The 20,583-nt window shown below is 44.3% G+C and overlaps 1 protein-coding gene across 7 annotated transcripts; it reads right to left on the bottom strand.

Moving 5' to 3' along the window:
* Nucleotides 1-3,276: 3,276 nt before the first annotated feature.
* On the bottom strand, nucleotides 3,277-20,002 carry GEMIN8 (gem nuclear organelle associated protein 8). Of its 7 annotated transcripts, none has more exons than XM_081563768.1 (6): nucleotides 19,883-20,002; nucleotides 16,538-16,619; nucleotides 15,294-15,333; nucleotides 12,994-13,039; nucleotides 11,952-12,381; nucleotides 3,277-3,833 (listed from the first exon to the last, which is right to left on the bottom strand). In XM_081563768.1, exons 4-6 carry the CDS (start codon nucleotides 13,003-13,005, stop codon nucleotides 3,574-3,576), a joined length of 702 nt encoding a protein of 233 aa, XP_081419894.1. In that variant the 5' UTR covers nucleotides 13,006-13,039; nucleotides 15,294-15,333; nucleotides 16,538-16,619; nucleotides 19,883-20,002; the 3' UTR covers nucleotides 3,277-3,573. The 7 variants fall into 7 exon arrangements, with proteins under 7 accessions (XP_081419894.1, XP_081419895.1, XP_081419897.1 ...); XM_081563769.1 differs by having other exon boundaries at nucleotides 16,559-16,619; XM_081563771.1 differs by lacking the exon at nucleotides 15,294-15,333 and having other exon boundaries at nucleotides 11,952-12,426.
* Nucleotides 20,003-20,583: the final 581 nt, after the last annotated feature.

The raw sequence follows: 20,583 nt of genomic DNA, 5'->3' as shown, positions 1-20,583 counted from the left end.
CCAGGGATCGAACCCATGTCCCTTGCATTGCAAGGCAGATTCTTAACCACTGGACCCACCAGGGAAGTCCCAGAAGTTCATATTTTTGATGCCGACTCTCTCCACTGAGTTTGAAGCTCAAATATGTGGTGACTGCCACCATGTCACTGGATGTTCTGTGAGCTCATCAAATTCACTGTGGCCCCGAGTGGAGTCAATTATCTTTCTTCCTAAACCTGTTTTTCAATGTTTTCTTTAGCTCAGTGATGAGAACCACCATCCAAGGCAGAAACCTGAACCATCCTAGAATTTTCCTCATCTGCCCCAAATCGCCAAGCCACAGAACATCTGTTTCCTTAATAGCTCAACTGTGTCCCCTCTTCTTGAGGTTACAGGCTCAGTTCTAAAATTCAGATAAAGTCCAAAAGACTGTTCTATACATCTGTGTCTCTTTTGCTGTCTCGCATACAGAGTTATTGTTACCATCTTTCTAAATTCCATATATATGCATTAGTATACTGTATTGGTGTTTTTCTTTCTGGCTTACTTCACTCTGTATGATAGGCTCCAGTTTCATTCACCTCATTAGAACTGATCCGAATGTATTCTTTTAAATGGCTGAGTAATATTCCATTGTGTAAATGTACCACGGCTTTCTTATCCATTCGTCTGCTGATGGATATCTAGGTTGCTTCCATGTCCTGGCTATTATAAACAGTGCTGCTATGAACATCGGGGTACACGTGTCTATTTCAATTCGGTTTCCTCAGTGTGTATGCCCAGCAGTGGAATTGCTGGGTCATATGGCAGTTCTGTTGGACTCTATGGGAGAGGGCGAGGGCAGGATGATATGGGAGAATGGCATTGAAGCATATAAATTATCATATGTGAAAAGAATTGCCAGTCCAGGTTCGATGCATGATACAGGGTGCTCGGGGCTGGTGCACCGGGATGACCCAGAGGGATGGGATGGGGAGGGAGGTGGGAGGGGGGTTCTGGATGTGGAAAACATGTACACCCATGGCGGGTTCATGTCAATGTATGGCAAAAACCACTACAATATTGTAAAGTAAGTAAATAAATAAATAGAACCTTAAAAAAAAAAAAGAATTCAGATAAAGAACAAGTACGTTATCCAGAGTCACATTCTCCAGCAGGACTAGAGTCTAACCCCGTGCTCCAGCATGGAACATATTGGAACCTTGCTGAGTGTTGTAATCAGCTCCAGATTCTTCACTATGCTCTGGATACACTGTGGTTTACACAGGTTGTGAATACGGCTGGAGAGGCTGAGCTCAGCAGGGCGAAGCACCTAAAAGTAGGGAGTTCAGGAGTCAGAATACTTACGTTTGACCCTCTCTTCCCCAACTGAGAATGAACTTAAGCTGGTTAATTTTTCTGTGCTTCGGTTTCCTCATGTGCAAAATGGAAATAATATTTCACCACTTTCCTGAAACCTCCAAAGCTCTGGAAACTGGAAGTCATGTTTCGTTGTTTTCAAATAATTTGTTTAGCAGCCAAACCTGACTTGACTATAAGGATATAAGGACAAAACCTGACGTGAATGGAACTGGGAATATTTATGGTGTTATTCCGCTTGGAATATTCTTCCATTTTACTGCAACAAATAGTACTTTGATGACAGGCTGCTGCCCCAGTCCAGTGAGACCAGTTCCATAATATGCTGTTTGACTTTTCAAAAGTACCACAATGTCTGAATTCTGAAACACACCTGATTGAACGAGTTTTAGAAAACAGGTTGTGTACCTGTAATAGCTACTTCACAGGTTTGTCATAGGTTGCTTGCTCCAGAAATTCGTATTTGTAGAGCGATTAGAAGAGTACATGGCCCCTGGTAAGCCCTATATAAGAGTTTGATAAAAATTTCATGTGATAGTTAATCCTAGAAATGAACTGAAAGATATATGATTTTGTCAGAAGTTTGCTGAATTTTGGGGGCTTCCATTGAAGCTGGGTTCTACCATAACTTTTCTGTTATAAAGAAATGAAACATCCGAGAGACAGAGAAACCCCTCTGGATGGGGACTCCAATCCTCTTGCTGCCCAGAACCAAACTCTTATTCTGAAGTCAGTGTGTATGTGAATATTTCCCAAGAGTTTATGAAGTTGGGGGTATCGTGAAGACCTACGTCAGGAGCAAGAACACCAAGCCCTACGAGGTGAAAGGCACTCATCGGCAAGGGTGGGACCAACCTGGGGGGTTCTCTGGGGGAAGGTAGGAGTGTATTTTGGGAGGATAAACACTTCACTCTTAAATTGCCAAGAAAACTGCCACAATTAGAGGCTTCAGTTTGTATTTCTGCCTCAGTCACATTTATTTTTTATTTAGGCATATGGGTTTCAAATAAAAAAAAAAAGAGAAAGAACTGCTAAAGATTTGAAATTTTGGTCACGTGTCACTACAGGGGAAGTTAATTCTGGTTTTTGTCTGCAATACCCAAGCACAAACTGTAACTCCAGTAATAATATGCGAGCTTGGAAAAATAAGCACCTGGGGCTGAGGAAAAGTAATGTATTTGTCTCAGGGCAGGGGCTGAAATGCGCAGTTAAGTGTTTTGAGGGAGAAACATGTCAATACTCTATCTTTTCACCAACCTTTGATGGATGTGCTATCTTCGCAGGTCAGTGCGGTTCACCCTGGCAACACACCAAAATAACTTATTTAAAAGGCAGCTGGCTTTTATAAATGGACTGAGACACGCATTTTTAGGTTTCTGTTCCCTGAAATATATTCTCTTATCAAAACAGTATTCACCGTATGTAGTAAGAGTTCAATGACACCTTTTCTACCACCGAGGAGACTGCAGAGGTGAGCAGGTTTGGGAATCACTGTCCTCGGCTCTCAATTCTGGATGACTTTCAAGCTCTGTCGAGACAAGCAGGTAACCAGGACATCAGACACGGATTCTCCTTCCTTTAGAGCAGAAGCTGGCAAGCTACCACCCACAGGCCAAACCTGGCCTGTTTTCATCAATAAAGTTTTATTGGCATGCAGCCATGCCCAGGCCTTTACTCACCATCTCTGGCTGTCTTCCTCCTGCAAGGGCAGAACCGAGGAGTCGGGACAGAACACGAGGCCTGAAAGCCCAAACTAGGAACTGCGGCCCTTGACGGCACATGCACTCTGATGAGCTCTGTGCTGTGGGGCCAGCAGGTCTGCATCCTTTGCAGCGGGGCTAGAGGACTTGGGGTGGAAGAGGACATCTGAGTTCCTGAAAGCCTTTGCCTAGTTCAGTTGGGTTAAAGAAAGAAGAAAATGGAAACATAACAACTAAGCAGGATCTCCAAATAAGAACTTTAATGAACTGGTCACGCTTATTAACATTTAAAACCAATGGGATGGGTATGAAATTATCGTTTTATGTCAAAAGAAAACTGCTCTTACTGGCAACAGGATGCGTTCTGCCCACTTCCAGGTGGCTGACCTTATCACCGCCCCCAGGGGACTTTGGGGAACGTGCTCAGTTGTCAGCATCAATTCCCCTTTCCCTGAGAAGAGCCAAGGGAGAGGGGGAGAGGGCAACCATGAAAGGAAAGCAGAGGCAGAGGCAGGCTGGGGCCCTTGGGCGGGGCTCAGAACTTGAGTGGGATGACGGGCCAGTATTTGGGCTGCTTGCGGTCGCAGTGCTTGTCAAAGCTGAGCTGCATGGCCGTCTCCATAGCCTGGATCTTGGCAGCACTGGCCCCGTAGAGGTGCTCCATCTCAGCCCGGCGCCGCTCTCCGGGCCGCTCAGCTGGGGGCAGCGCAGACCGGCCGCGCTTGTTGCAGTACAGGCCATGATCGGCATACACGTAGTCTTTCAGGCGTGCTGCATCCAGCTGCTGCTGCCGCCCTGGGAAGCAAGCAACATGCTCCGTGAGCCGGGTTGTCTCAGCTGGCCCTCGATTCCCTCCGCCTTCCCCTTCTAACTGCCAGGGCACCCGGCCCTAACCCGCTGGCTGGGAGTTTCTCAGACTCTAAGGCGTAACCCATGTGGGGTGATCACTATCTCCTTTAGGAAGCGCATCTCTCACTCACTCAGCACCCCAAACTATCCACGTTCAGCAATGGGCCTGAAAAACAGGAGAAAAGTGCAGCCCCCCTCGAGTCTCTCTGGGTCCACACGGCTGCCCACAAGCTGCCCCGTGAGGCGTAGCCAGTGGTACTCCTGTGGGTTCAAACACTGGACCTGGCCAGCTGGGAAAGGAAACGCTTCCTGCCAAGTCCAGGGCTGCAAGTAGTAGTAATTCCCACCACAAATGAGCTGGTGGGGGAAAAACAATCACCCCTGTGGAAGAGGTATGGGTTTCAGGTCATCTGGAAAAGCGTTGAGTGCTAGCAGCTAGAGAACTTGAGAATGAGCGACAATCCCCACACACCTCCTCAACACAAATCACACCATGTGAGGAAAGGTGAACGGGTTTCAAGGCTGGCCAAAGGTAGGAAAGGGCCAAGAAAGCATGCTTCTCCAGACGACAGGAAGGCCTCTGTGTTGCCTGCAGCAGCCCACTGGCCACCTTCATTATGGATGGATGGGGTTTGTCCCTTCGCTCCAGGTCAGCTTAGGCTCAATTTCATGACGGCGGGTTATACACTCTGATCTCATCTAAATGGATTCTTGTAAAGCAACACATATTTACTCAGGTTATCCTCCCCTCTCTGTTTTTACCGTAACAAGTCCTAGTAGCATAACTTTTATTCTTATGTAAACTAGAAACAACATAAAAATGTCAACAAAACCTAAGGTCAAATTTTAGCCAACTTACAGATTTTTGAAAGTGACTGTCAAGAACAGAGAATGCACACCTTTGTAGCCACTGCTGCTACCAAGAGAAATGCTACTTAGTAAGGACTGAAGATGGTTGTAGGGAATAAAACAATGATATAAATCATTTTTTCCTTGGTTAAAAAAAAAAGTAGAATGAAAGTTCAGTATGGAAGGGAACACAAGAGTGAGCACATCAAGTGAACGGCGAGATATTTATGTGTCTATGCTCTTTATGTGGCTAGGTACAGACACTCACAAATCTCATTCATTTATAAATCACACTGTGGAGCTGGAGTGGAGTTTTACAAGCTTGGAAACATTAAAAATGCATGTGGCCATTTCTGTCTTAGCATACCTCCAGCTTCTTTTTATATAAGGAGGTAGTATGTGGATAATCCAAATGACTGTCAAGCAGAAGAAATACAATATAACTGTTATCTTATCTACACAAAAGATAGAATTGACCTAGTGTAAAAGGCAGAACTAAACCAAAATATTGGCCAGATGTGCAAATGAATGGGAGGTTGACAAGCATTTGTGTCTCATTTCTGGTCTTTCTGGCAAATCTGAAACTTCAGGATTTAAGATGTTCAATTCTCATATGGGTGTTTCAATTCTAACCCCCCCTCACTGCAGCCAGGGACTTCTCTTCTGAAGGCTTGGCATCTCCACCCAAGCCAGGAGCAGCAGAGTTCCCCTGCTGCCTGTGAGAGCCTGGGACATGTTAATAGTCCTCAGGCCCCGAGGACACAATTTCACATGGTCCATCAGAGCCTGTGCATGTGGGGGGCAGTGGTTCCCAGACCATGGGCCTTTCACTCTCAAGCCTGTCCTTAGACTACCATCATTCTCACCGACAGGTTTAGTGACACAACAGATGTTGAACTTCCTGTCGAAATCAGTCTCTGAGTTTATAAGTTTTAAAAAACACTGGAACCTTCGCTGTCTTAGTGTTGCTCTCAGCCGTCAGAATATGTGAATTTAACCTTTTCACTTTTGCATCTTTATTTGTTTTCCTTATAACTTACCATGACTATTATCATGATGCTTCTCACAAAAACTATCTCATGGACATTGTGCATGCTAAGTCGCTTCAGTCGTGGCTGACTCTTTGTGATCCTAGGGACTGTAGCCCACCAGGCTCCTCTGTCCATGGGATTCTCCAGGCAAGAATACTGGAGTGGGTTGCCATTTCCTTCCCCGGGCGATCTTCCCGACCCAGGGATCAAACCCACGTCTCTTATGTCTCCTGCATTGGGAGGCGGATTCTTTACCACCAGTGTCACCTAGGAAGCCTGCACAGCAGGCAGCTGCCCTCAAACATAGATCTGAGAGACAGGAAGCAGGTCCCCAGGCACCAGCGGCCTACCTGTGGGAGTCCACCCTGGGGAGGGCACTGTGGCCTTTACTCACCCCATCTCCCCAGACCTGGGGGAGGCTGCAATGCCTGACCCAAAGCAGGTGGTCAGAAATGGTTGTCAACAGAAAGCTCGGGCAAAGGCCATACATTATTCTTTGTAAACAACTGTTCCTTCCAGATGCTGTTGGAGAAAAATGACAACCCAGTGACAGAGAAACAGATGCTCAACTCTCAAAAGGCACTGGGCAGAGCCTCTCCTGGAGGTCCTCAGAATCTCCCTGGGGAGAGGCACTACTGAGTTGTTGTCTGATTTTGTTCCCTTACAAATGTCCCTTACACACCCAAGTTCTAACAATAGACTATTAATACAGACTTGAAACCTGGTCAGCTTAAAACCAAGCACATTCAGACTGGCTGGACTGGAGGCTACAGGTGGCACATGAAAGTACTTTAGTGCACACTGACCCAAGGATCCAAGCAAACCTCAGGATTCAATACTCATTTGAGGGCATCCACTTATTCTGGGTTCTATTTATTGCTTCCTCCATCCCAATGAAGGAAAGGATTGTCAATCACTAGCTATTTTTCTTTCTGTCAAAACAAGGTGAGGGCTCAGCCAACCAGATGGCTGACAAGCAGAGGAGTTGAACATCACACTTCAGACATAACTGGCCCTTGTCATGCAGAGGTCAGTCATTTTTCCTGAAAACAGATGTGGGACTCAGTGTTACTAAGCACTTTTTTCATGCAGGATATTTGCCTAAGGCAACTTGCTTTAAAACAAATTGGAGTATCTTTCTTGCTGCTGCTGCTAAGTGTGACCCCATAGACGGCAGCCCACCAGGTTCCCCCGGCCCTGGGATTCTCCAGGCAAGAATACTGGAGTGGGTTGCCATTTCCTCCTCCAGTGCATGAAAGTGAAAAGTGAAAGTGAAGTTGCTCAGTCGTGTCTGACTCTTCCCGACCCCATGGGCTGCAGCCTACCAGGCTCCTCCGTCCATGGGGTTTCCCAGGCAAGAGTACTGGAGTGGGGTGCCATTGCCTTCTCCAATCTTTCTTGATTCCACCTTTAAAACAGGGTTGTAGCGGAATAAACAGCCTACAAATTTCCAGCTACCCAAAACCTCAGAAGCTCAGGGACTTTGGGGATGTAACTAAGGATTGAGATGATTCTGGAATAGGGTGGATCCCAAATCCAATGAGAGTATCCTTATGTGAGACAGAACAGGGCACATACAGACACGGGGGAACCATGGAAAAATGGTGGCAGAGACGGCACCCTTGTTACCACACTGAAAGCCAGGAGCTGCCAGGAGCTGGAGGAGGCAGGCAGTAGAACCTTTGGAGGTGTGGCACTGGCGACACCTTGACTTTGTCCTTCTGGCCTCCAGAACTGTGAGAGAATAAACTTCTGTAGTTTTAAATCACACAGTTTGTGTCATCTGTTACAACAGTACTAGGAAACTAATTCAAGGATTAACATGCACAAAGAGTTAAAATAGGAAAAACAGCATTATACCATCAGGGAGAAACTCTACTGGACTCCATCTGGGTTAAGGATATATAACCTTGATACTTTCACCTCAATCTACACATTCACACGATGCTACCAATGTAGACTTAAAGCCTATAAAGGGAAAAACTATCATGGGAGGTGACTTGGACTTCAGAGACCCTGACATAGCAGGAAAACATTTATTCAGTATTCCACAGATAATTAGCCCAAAGGCAGAACATTTTGGAGGACAAAGCACTAAGACAAATGAGTGTTAAAGAATGTGATTTTCCCCCCTTTTTCTAGGATTAGTATGTCTGGTTATACTCTCTGCTGTGTTGCCAGGATTAATGACCTCAGCACAACTGAGCGAAAGCACAGACTTGATTTATATCACTAATGCCTTGTTTCTGGCTCGTCAGCAACACACCCAGAACACAGGTGCTTGCCAACAGCTGGAGCCATTTCTGATGGGCCTTCTTCCCTCCTCAGCCTGCATCCCTGATTCCATGACAAATGTAATCCCGAAGTCCATGGGCAATCTCCATGTTTCCTTTTAGAATAAGAGTCTCATGCTCTACCAACTGAGCTAGCTGGGCAGCTTACTTTTAGAATGAATGTGCATTTCCAGCCCTCCCTTCCATTTTTCTATGGCCATTCACACGTGTCCTCTCATAGACTGGTTGATGCCCATCTGAACACCTCGACTAGATGAAACACACACATGCTGGAATTGTGCTCAATCAGCATGCTTCTACAGTTGAATCTCACTGATGAAACCAGGATGGCTCACTAAACACCAGGCCGTGGACTTTGGTATATCCTCCAGGTTTTCCAGGGAGGGTGTGTCACTAGGAAGCCTAGTGTCTACACCTTCCTGCTCCGGGTAGCGGGTGGGAAGTGGGTGTGGGAGTGGAGCAGATGCGCCCATCACATGTACACGAACCTCATCTGGGCCCTTCAGTAAGAACAGCGCTTTGAGTGCTGCCCAGGCGTGCACTTACCCCTTTCTCTCCCTCTCACTGCACACGGATCCAGTACCTCAAAGCCAAGTGCACACAACCACCGGGTGGAACTCCTGACAGCTGAGCCCTCTGGCTCTTCCCCTCATTTGCAAAGCTATCCATGACCCACACCCCAGACAGCTCTTCTAGTTTCCTTTTAAACTTGATTTTTGTCTTCTCTTCCCACACTGGTTTATGCTCTTTGGGACACTGTCCCTGTTTGCGCCTGACATCTACCCCCAAAATATCGGACTGGTTCTCAGTGGGACAACAGTGGTGTTTGTTTCGGGGGGCCTCCTGTTCTAAGTATTAGGATGAGGACCTCACAGTCTCAGTTCATGGTTATTTGTGACTATAAATGATGCCTTCATTAACCTAACAGTTATTTTTCCCAAGAAATACCTGACAACACAGTCAACCTTTTAAAACTTCACAACCATCTAATTTCCCCTAAGTAATATTACCAGTAAAGTTTTAACTAACAGAAACATACATTAAGAAAACGTGATATATAACAATTAAAAGCATGCCTATTATCCCTTCACAAGGAGTTCTTTATTTATCCTAGTTAATTTTTTAAAATTTTTTATCATGGAAATATGTGAAATTAGAGATTCTCTGGAAGAACAGTAATCACAAACAAGAACACGCTGTCCACGCTAAAGGATTTTATCCCAAGAAAACATTAAATAAGACTCAGATGACACTAAACTGTGAAATGTATAAGTTCTTGTGGAGGTGAGTAATCTGGAAAAAGCTAAATCTTTCAAGTTTATCTACGTTTTCCCTTGCTAGTAATATTTGATACAATCTATGTCCTTTAAATGATTCATGTGCAGGGCTGGGTTTGCCCTGATTGAATAAATAGCTTCTAGTGGCTCGAAGAGCAAAACAACTTCAACCAAGTATTCACACGACGCAGGTCCCTCATTTCTTTATTCAAACATCTCCCAGCTGTGTGTGTAACTGAACCTCCGTGAGCATTTCTGGCAGAGGTAATGGATTGGAAAGCACTGTGGGCATTCCAATTACTTACATCTGAGTGCCATCATTCATGACTGCTCCAAGGAACACATATTGATCCTGTACGCCACTGCGAGAGCTGGTGGAAAACCTAGCGCTGGTGAAGCCGTGCCCGTTATTTTTGTAGGAGCAGCATCAGGCCCTGGCAGCTGCTTCTCAGACCATGTCTTTCATGAGAAGATTCGATTCTGACACCAAAGCCTGTTCTCACCCTCGCCAGACAACTCTCATGTCTCCCGGGGACCTGACAATGCTTCCAGGGCAGATCCCCTTGTCTCCTACGCTCATTCATAAACTTCTAACTCCTCACTTGGGTATAGATGATATTTCAGGTTTATTTTAAATTAGCAGGTCATTCAAAATGGCCTTTTAGATGGCTGGGGTTTGCTCCCATCCTTAATTACAACTTCTGTCACAAAAGTTGTGCTCTTTCTGGCAGGAAAAACATGTTCTTCTGCCTTGGGTAAGGACAACAGAAATAATCACTGGCTTCCTCATATTTTCTTTTTCAAAAGCCTGTAACAGCATTCCAAACACAAGTGGACATGCTCCAATGACAACTCTCCCTCATCTGTTTATATACTTTTAAATTAGACTAATGGTTATTTCCAATGTATTTTGAAAAAAGGTAAAATTTATTTCTGAATATCATGGAAAGACTTGTATTCTGTGTGTAGTAGAAAGTAGTTTTAAAAAGATTTGTTTGGATATACTTTCTGATATGCAAAAAAAGCAGCCAACAGTTTAATCAAAATAAGGTAAGTAAAACAACTGAATGAGTAGCTTAGTGAGAACCACAGGCAGATACTAAAGGCCATGAGGCTTTACACACAGCCCATTGCTCAGTTCCTTGCACTCAGGGGGCATCAATAAATGCTCACCCATCATTAGGAAAATACGGATCAATCAAGATGTAAATGAAAATCACACACCCCCAGGTTTCTATGCCTCTGTTTATTAGAAAATTCTAAGTAAAATATATATGATTAGCATGCAATAAAAACAATATTGAGACTGCCTACTGGTTGTAATGGGCTTCCCTGGTGGTTCAGATGGTAAAGTATCAACATACAATGCAGGAGACCTGGGTTCGATCCCTGGGTTGGGAAGATCCCCTGGAGGAGGGCATGGCAACCCACTCCAGTATTCTTGCCTGGAGAATCCCCATGGACAGAGGTGCCTGGGAGGCTACAGTCCGTGGGGTCGCAGAAAGTCTGACACAACTGAGTGACAAAGCACACACACTGGTTGTAATAGGGAGAAAAGCATTTGTATGTCTGTTAGAGACACTCAAAATGTAAATGGGCTGGTGAATCTTAATAGTAAGGAAAGTACAAACAGCAACTTTAGTTTTTTTGTGGCAAGTTAGTAAGGAATTAAAACAAGAAAATTCCTACTTTTTGACTGAAGATATAAGACCATTATCACAATTCTCTAACCCTAGGGGCAGACAGCCATAGTGAAGGATCAAACAAGAGAGGGCAAGTACCAGGCATTTTGTTACTCTGTTTAGGTTCTCACTGGTCTCTATTCTGAAAGGAGCTTGAGATTTAAGACTTGGTGGTTTTGCAGCACCAGGGCAGTCTCTCAGTTGTGTACCAGTGAGCTGGCAACAGTACTTCAGGAAACTAATGGTCTCAGGGACAAAATCTACTCCTAAGCTTGTGCTAGATGAATAAGCACAGGGATTGGACAGACCTTGGTTTGAATCCTAATAGAAAATTAGTAGTTGGTATCACAGAACAAGTCCAGAAACCTCCTGAGGTTTCACATGTGAGAAAAGTCCAGTTTCCTCATGTGTGAAATGGGCTTAAAGCCCTGAGGGACTGTTGTGTAGGTTAGGGAATGCACACATATACACACGCATACAAATACTCCATCCAGTGTACTGCCTAAAATTCAGTAAGTGATAGAGGTACTATCAGGATAAGTTTTGTTCTAGAATTTAAAAAGGGCTTCCCCAGTGGCTCAGTGGTAAAGAATCTGCCTGCTGACCCAGAAGACACCGGAGATGCAGGTTTGATCCCTGGGTGGGGAAGATCCCCTGGAGAAGAGAATGGCAACCCACTCCAGTATTCTTGCCTGCAGAATCGGACACGACTGAGCCAGCCACTAAACAACCACCACCACCACAAGAATTTTTTTTTTTAAAGTCCTATATTGAAACAACTCTGGAAAACTAATGTAAGTGAGGTACCACATCACTAGAGCTTTTTCAGGCTTAGGATTGGTTTTGAATATTACCTGCACCCAAGCAAGGGGTTAGATGTTTGTACATGAGGGCAGGAAGACAGGCCAGAGGCGGGGCAGGCTGTACTTACTGCGCTCCTCTCGGTGCCGCTCGGTCTGCGCGAAGTACTGGCGCAGCTCCTCTGTGATCTCCATGTTGCTCAGGTCGCACACTATGCCGCCGTCGTCAGACTTGCTCTCATCCTCTGCGAACTGGGCTGGCTTTTCTGTGCTGCGTTGTTGTGGTCCCGGCTTGCCGGGACTTGAACGCCTGCGGCAGGCATCCCTGGAGGCCGAGGGAGGCTTGGAGTGGAACTGAGGACTTTTGCCATCCTTGGCGTCAGCGCTCTGGGCAAGGCCAGTGGCTGGGTAGTACCACGGGGAAGTGAGGACTGATTCCACCGCCTTCTGATAGGCACTCCGGTGGCTGCGCATCCATGCCATGGCTTGATGGTAATGGTGCCAGTACCTTGCATAGACTGGATGAGAGGCCCAAGACTCGGGAGCTTGTGCTGATGCCGGCTACAAAACACAGAGACTGCAGGCTGGACACCGCATGGGTTCAGCCTCAAGAGAAACCTTCAAACGTTCAATCAACTAACCTTTTTACTGTGTATCTCCTAAATACCTCCCCCTCATTAGGATGCCTGGGGGCCAAAGAGGATATAAGGCAGGTCCACACCCATGAGTACACACTTGTTCTGAAGTACTCGCACATGAGGTAGGCACTGAACAATTAGTCTGAGGTGATGGCCCATGATAAACTAGGGATAGAGGCTAATAATAATCATTTTTAGATGACACGCAGGGAGCAACGAGGAGCCACTGACTATCATCCTGGACCTTTCAATCTGCTGTAATGAAGTGACTGATTCCAGGTTAGAAATGCCTGCCAAGAAGCACGGGGATTACTGAGGAGGATGTTCTCTGGTCCTTCCCTCTCTGGCCCCTAAACACCTGTGGGCCCTCAGTGCCTGGGACAGAAGCTGACTAGCCACGCACCCCATGGTGCTTTCTTTATAGCTTTCTGGTGTATCCCTTTGGTCTACTCCATCATGCAATGAGACACAAAGACTTTTTAAGTGAAAATGTACCTTTTGTTTTTCTCTCATGAGTTAAAAAGATAAATCTTACCTCTGCCTCCATCTCTGACTGTGAAAGTCCAAACAGAGCCCCGAAACTAGAAAAGAACAAGTCCAGGGCAGACATCTGATCAGTCCAGTGGTGTGAGGTTTGTGGCTATTTCCCCAATACCTACCTCTTGTGATTTACTGATATGGCAGGAAACACCTCCAGGTAAAGTTTAATTTGCAGCTGCACCTTTTACAACCTATTTAAAACAGACTTAAATTTTCCCCTGCCTGTTCAAGGGTTCAGAGATGCTCAAAGTGCCAGCATACACCAGAATGTACCTAAGAAAAAAGTTAAACAAAAGCAATAGCCTGTAATGCATGAGAATTTAAGAATCTATGAGACGAAACCCCTAACACAACGTGATGCTGAGCAAACAGGTACTTGGGTTTTGAAACTCTAGACATCAGATACTGAAGGAGTCCTATTTCTCCTACTTCACTTAATTATAGGGTAGAATTTGAAAATCTCCAAGCCTTAAGAAGTAAACTCAACTTATTCTGTAATCTCCATCAGATGTTTTGCTATGGTTAATGTGGAAAAGTGATAAGTTAAATTGTCCACATCTTTGAAGATTTAGCCTAAAGAGAATGATTCACATTCTTTTTAAATATAATAAACTTTCAAATAGAGTATTTCCAAGAGGGCTGACATGGTCTTCTGTAAATTTATCTTAAACACAGCCCCCGCTTCTTGTTACCTGTTCTAAATTCACACACACATAGTAAATGTGAACTGGGGGAAAGTGAACAAATGCAGTGAAAATACAAGTGTAAACTAATGTTCACATTAGTTTGAAACTATAAAGGCTTAAAACATGAGCAAGTATCTGAAAGTGTGGCTAACTGCTATGTGCTTTATAGGCTACTGAAGAAATATATAAAAACAGTCAATACAATTAAGGAGCTAACCACCTATAGAAGTAAAACAAATACAAGAGAAATTATAGTAGAAATCAGTGTATATTAATACTTGAGTGCTAAAGGGTAAGGTGTAGCCTTTAAGTGGCTAATTCACTCCCGTCAGGTTTTCTATCTCCACCACTGAAATCTGAACAGTTTTCTGAGTGCCTGAAGCACATAATGACATTAAAGTGAACTCCATGTGATTCTTAATCAAATTTGTTTCAGAGATTAACAATTAGCATAGGAATTAAATTAGAAAAGCCTAGGAGACATCTGTGCCTCTTGGGGAAATGAAGAGTTTTGAATCCAGACTTCTACATCTTAGAAAATACACACTTAGAACCAGATCAATGTAAATATTAATCATCTCAAACTGGGAGATCTGACAGCTTCCAATATGTAATAAATATTACTGTGACTGAACACTACTGCAGATCCTGGACAACCCTGTTTTTATTTATAACTGGGAAAGTCCAGTCTGGCTTTAGAAGCAGTAGTACCAATATTCTGCAAATACACAAGATGGCTTATGAGAGGCTCCCCTCTGCAGAGCGAGAAGTCAGGCATGTGTGACAGAGTAGACAACTGTTTAAGAGGTTCGAGTGTAATTCATCATGTTTGCCAGGCAGTTCAAATGTCAATGGCTGTGATTAAAAAGGGATGGGAGTGCTAATTTGAGGAGTGGTTACTTACATATGCATTTGATTCAACAAATAATTTGACAGAAAGACTGCCATGTTCCACTGCCTCAGAAATCACGAAAGGCACCCTGAGCACTTTTGCAAGAAAGCAGCCAGGACAAGGGGCTGGGATGAAGAAAGCCAGTTCCTGCACTTGGATCAGAAGTCACTCAGATTCAGCCCTGGGTGCCGACTGTCTATAAAGCATATCAATTCATCTGCCAAGAGGCTGGCCTCTTTTAAGACCCAGGCCATGAAGGAAAGATGAATTTACATCCATCATGGAATACAGGCAACTTTGTCGATTTTACTGATTATGCTTTCCTCATTGTCTGGCCACTGGGACACTTATAGTCAAATCTGTTGCCATCTTCCAGCATGTTTAGAGTCCTCAGGCTCTATGTCCAATATGCTGCTCATTCTGCCCTTGTCTTTATTATTTTCTCTCCTCATATTCCAAAACCTATGTGTCATATGCTTTTACATTTTAAGTATCTTTAAGGTTCCTAAAATCCTATAGATACTCAATTAAAAAGAGTACTGATTACATGTGGAATCTAAAAAAAAAAAAAAACAAATTAACTTATATACAAAACAGAAAGAGACCCACACAAACTTATGGTTATCAAAGGGGAAATGAGGGGAGGGATAAATTACAAGTTTGGGATTAACATATACACATTACTATATATAAAACAGATAACCAACATGGACTTACTGTATAGCACAGGGAATTCTACTCAGTATTTTGTAATAACCTATAAAGGAAATGAATCTGAAAATGAATATATGACTGAATCACTTTGCTGTATACCTGAAGGTAACACAACATTGTAAATCAACTATACTTCAATAAAAATAATAAATAAAAAAAAGTTTTCTTTAGGTTGAAAATATAGTTCCTGAGAATGAATGACAAATTAATCAATTATCTCTCTCAAATCAAATATGATAAAGTATAGAAAAACAGGTCTAAAGAAAGAGTAGCTTGCAGAGACCTTTATAATTATTGTTAGCTGGCTATTTCCAGTATTACTCTTGGTATTTTATACCAGCAATTTTTTTTCTCTAAAGGGCCAAATACTCTGGGCCTATGGGCGACATATCCTGCTACATAGCCTTCCTCTTTTTTTTTTAATTAAAAAGACCACCCTGTAACAATGTTAACAGCATTCTTAGTCATGGGCCATCACTTGCCCACCTCTGCTTAATGTTAATCCATTATGATGCTGTAGAGACCCTTCCCTCAGCATGCTGAGCATCCTACCTGTTCCTCGCTTTGCACTTAGAAATCAGTGGAAGAACTGAGATTCTCACACAGCTCAGAAGCTATTAGGCTCAGAATAAGACCAGTGCAAATAAGAAAACTGATTATGACCAATAGCAATCATGGTGACCAGTTCCTAATACTGGGGACAAAAGAATCCTGTCTGTGACTAAATAAGCAAATCGGACCATTTCTTAAAGAGCTACATAGATCTTAAAGACTTAATTAAGAACAAAACAAAACAAAATTCCAACTCCTGGAAAACAGGATCAATCAACAGGGCTTAGAAAGCATATGCAGTGCCCTGATTTCTGATGGAGATCCTACAAGCTGCCCAGGCCTAGCAGGAACCCAACAAGGGACAGGAAGCAGGAGAGTTTCAAGTGTCTATTCCCTGGAAGAAGGAATCCATATCCTTCCCAGCTGACCACATCTGTTGGCATCCAAAGGAAGGTGAGAACCTCCTTGAGGAATGGGCCCTGTTAACTTTTTAAAACTGGGTACTCTTTCCACACAGAGAACTTAAGGACCTAATAAAATTGCTGGGGCTTCTGAAAAGCCAACATTAAAAGAATTCTTGACACTATCACAGTACTTTCACACATTACTACCATCTCAAAGAAAAGAAAGCTTATGGGAACAGCAGATGGGAGATGCCCCTTCAGTGGTCTTTAATTTGATCTTTCCTTTCCCACCTTCCCAGGAGTGTCTCGTACTCTTTTATGGCACCTGGCTTTGTGGACTGCGTGGCAACTCTTCTCCTAGTGGGAGGTGGAGCTGAAAGAAGAGAGGGTCGATGTCAGGGGAGGCTGGGACCCACAGCCCTACCAACTGGGCAGCCCTCCCCAGGGAGGACAATGGCACAATAGTCACTGCCCAGCTGAGCCCAAGCGAGCACAGAGACCCAATTCATTGTCTGTCCTCAGCCAACAGAGGAGGAAGGAAAAAAACAGCATTGAGGTCATTCACGAAACACTGCCGAGGCCCACAGGCGAAAGACAGTGCCTCTGAGTCTTGAATGATACATTTTCCCATATAGCCCTTCTTAAAAAATGTACTCATTCTTCAATGACTCTGCTTATCCTGAGAGATACATTTAAAAATGCCTAACTATACATGAACAACAACTGACAAGAGCTTTGTGGTTTTCAATGAATAAAACGTGACTATTTCCATTGAGTCCTTGAAAATTTCCACCAAGTGGTTGCAAATTTCCACCTATAAGCAATGTGGCTTTGTTGAGAGGTAGTCACATTATATACAATCTTTTAACTGCCTATTTAGATTCTTATAAAAATAAGGTCTAGGACACATCATAGCAACCAGATAGATGAAACACAAATTCCCTTTGAAACGATAATGGATATTCCGTAACTGGATTTTCCTCTCTATCCTGCTTTCCCACTAGAATTCTGAAAATTAAAAACATGAAGACTCCTCTACTTTGTGAGTTTTGCAAAGAAACACATTCAGTGTTGGTCATTAAATAAACTTGCATAAGTTTCCTATAAGGCTCTCACTAATTTGGTTCTGGAGGCAACCATAGAATCTGGGGATCTAATTAGGCCTTCAGTATACATTGTTTCAAGGTTGAAAAAACCGGGTCTGTTGGAGACTGCTCAAAATGAATCACTGCATGGTAGAGAAATCTGAATTACAGACACTGAGTCACATGCAGTTCTACAGAATCTCTGTATGTGAGGTAATAACCCTATCAAAGATGTCTCCCAATAACACACATGCTGGTAGCAACTTCCTCAACTAATATAAATGAGAAAAGGAGGTTTTTTGGGAGCACAGCTTCTTGTTGTCACCCCTAGCTACAATCTGAGGCTGGCAAATTCATCTGGCTTGTTGCCCTCAGAGGCTCCCTCCTGCGGCTTGGCATGGTCCCTGCTCAGTGATTTGGACGTCAGAGATGGCTCAAGTCTGAACGGTCTTTTCCCACCCTCAGCAGGCCAAGCTTCATTTCTGCCAGAACAGGCCTCCTACAAGCCCACGAGCTGGGGTTCAGAAGGCCTGCCCCTCTCTGCCTCTAACAGTTCAAACTGATGGGTGAAGGAGCCCCAAACCTGAGTTTGATTTCCTTTTCATTCCCTCCATTCCAAACCCCAGTTTACTCTTTTGGTTGTTGCAAAAAGAAGCAATATCACAAAGGCGGCACAGGTGGGGAAGCAGAAAGGCTGAAAGGATAGCTAACAATTTTTCTGTTTCATACAAATCATATTGCACCCACTGAATGGCACTGTTTCATTTGTCAGCATGGGTGAGGGATTTGTGAATGTATTTATTCCCAAGTTCACCAATCCCCATGTCACTAACTCACCAATTCCCTGTGTGAAATATGAGGACACCCCCAAACAAAATTAACTCCTGACTCATGAATACAACAGACAATGGGAAATTAACCAAAAAGGCTCTAACCATGACTAGTTATTTGGAACCAGTCACTTGGAAATAGTTACTTGGAATGAAGTTCCAAGACTTCCGCATCTATTTTGTGAATTCTCCAACCTCTACTCTGCTTATTTGTTCAATTTTTCTTCCTATCCTTCTCATCTCACCCTATCCTTAAATGTTGCTCCCTGAAAAACAAAATAATCCTTTGCCATCTATAAAACACTTTTAGAATGAAAATTCTCTCTGGAGCTTTAGTTTATATACTTTCTCAGTACAGCAACGAATAATCAGAGATCTGTATGCCTTACTGTGAACTTGCCTTCAGTTATGCCAATCCAGAGTTACCAGCTAACAGTCTTTGAAAATATATGATTTCTGTTCACAATGCCATCCCAAAGGGACTGTTACTCCTATAAACTATATTAGTATAAACTGTACTTGTAAAGGTTACACCCACCCCACAATTCATGGGAACTCTGAAAGTTCCCATGAATGCCAGAAATGTGATTTATGTTATTAATCTTCAGTCTAGACTTTCAAGTAATGTTCTGACTTAAGGTGAAAAACAGCTGAATACAGAACCTAGCCTGTGAAACAACTTTAAAAATCATTCCTGAAAAAAAAATTGTTCAGAACCATCTGGTCTAGACTAAGGAACTCTCAAGATTTCAGAGCTAAAAGGTACTTTGTTGGCCACTGGTTTGACTTCACTTAATTACTGAGGAAGAAAAGAGGGAAAAGACCTTCTCCACCTCCACAGGTAAGGAGCAGAGAAGACTGTAGGTGCCAAATATTCTCCAGATAACTCCCATCAAAACCTCTGATCTCCCATAGAGGTCAACATGAGGGAAAAGAGAAAATTCCAATTTTTGAGTAGACGGGCCAATATCCTAGACATCCTTCAAAGAACGAGGCTGACCTGGGCTATCTTCTGTTCCGATACTGGGCTGGGTGGGCAAAGCGAATTCACCTTTCAGACCTAGCTTAAAGTGTTACCTGGCACATCAGAATCGCATGGGGGGGGTTTCATAAAAATAACCGATACCTGGGCCCCACTTCGAGAGATTTGAACTTAACTGGTCTGGGATGGAGGCCCGGGCATTTTAAAGCCATCCAGTGATTCTGGTGCACGGCAGAGCTGAGAGACTCTGGAACCCGTTCCCTCTCACAAGTCACCACCAATGATTTAGGGGGTCTCATGGGCCTCTCGGAGAAGGCAATGGTACCCCACTCCAGTACTCTTGCCTGGAAAATCCCATGGATGGAGGAGCCTGGTAGGCTACAGTCCATGGGGTCGCTAAGAGTCGGACACGACTGAGCGACTTCACTTTCACTTTTCCCTTTCATGCACTGGAGAAGGAAATGGCAACCCACTCCAGTATTCTTGCCTGGAGAATCCCAGGGACGGCGGAGCCTGGTGGGCTGCCGTCTATGGGGTCGCACAGAGTCGGACACGACTGAAGCGACTTAGCAGCATGGGCCTCTGGCCCAACTTTTGCCGCGGGATGGTGATAAATAAGACAATGTGATAGCCAAGCTCTAAGCTCTCCTGGCCTCAGAGGAAGTCAGGCTCAGGGACCTCTAGGCTTTTCCTTCACTCCCCAAATGAAACCCAACCGTCCCCGGAGGGGACGCGTCACCTCGAGGGCTCGTAGCTTGCGAATTCTGACCGGTGGGCGAGCTGGGACCTATTTCCGACGGGAAAATGGCTGAGGTAAGTGGGCGGCCGTTGCCGGGATGACTAGAAGAGTTTCCGGCGCGGATCACGTGGCTGCGACACTCCGGAACTCCCGCCCTCCCCGCGGTGACGTCACGTCAGCACCACGTTCCGTATCACGCAAGGGGCGTGGCGCGGAATGGGGCTCCTCCTCTTGAGGCGGAGCGTGGGGACGGCCGTTATAGTGACCAGATCGCGACACTCGGGTGGGATCGGGCAGTGGGCGGGGTGTGCTCGTCTCTGCGGGGGTCCCGTGTCCACAACAGTTTCTTGGCATTTAACTCTTCGCTCTTCTCTCAACGTTCTCACCTTCGTTCCCTTGTGTTTAGTTAGCCTTTTCCTTTTTTTGTTTTTTAAATGGAGCGTGGTTGTGGCCCAGGAGGAAACACATCGACTTTGAAATAGTCATCCAGAGATGGGTTTGAGTCCGATTCTAGCCTCCCTAAGCCTCGGGTTCTTGCCCCGAAAAAGTGACTAGTACCAGTGCACAGTGCCTGGTGTATGATAGCAGACAAAAATTAGTGCCTATTAATTAGCATTTTTATCATCACAGTAATTAGCAATATCTCTGCTGTTAGGGTTGCAAAGGATCAATAATAAACAAGCATAAATCACTGGAAATCT

This window comes from Giraffa tippelskirchi, chromosome X (genome assembly GCF_054371585.1).
Source record: "Giraffa tippelskirchi isolate mGirTip1 chromosome X, T2T-mGirTip1v1.2.pri, whole genome shotgun sequence".
Lineage (NCBI taxonomy): Eukaryota > Metazoa > Chordata > Mammalia > Artiodactyla > Giraffidae > Giraffa > Giraffa tippelskirchi.
This window is presented reverse-complemented; position numbering and strand designations above follow the sequence as displayed.

What these genes read in the sequence shown, in the direction of transcription:
- GEMIN8 (XM_081563768.1), bottom strand. An exon ending in GCGGCACCGAGAGGAGCGCA is followed by an intron (nt 3,834 to 11,951) that starts GTAAGTACAGCC and finishes CTTGCTTCCCAG; the next exon opens with GGCGGCAGCAGCAGCTGGAT.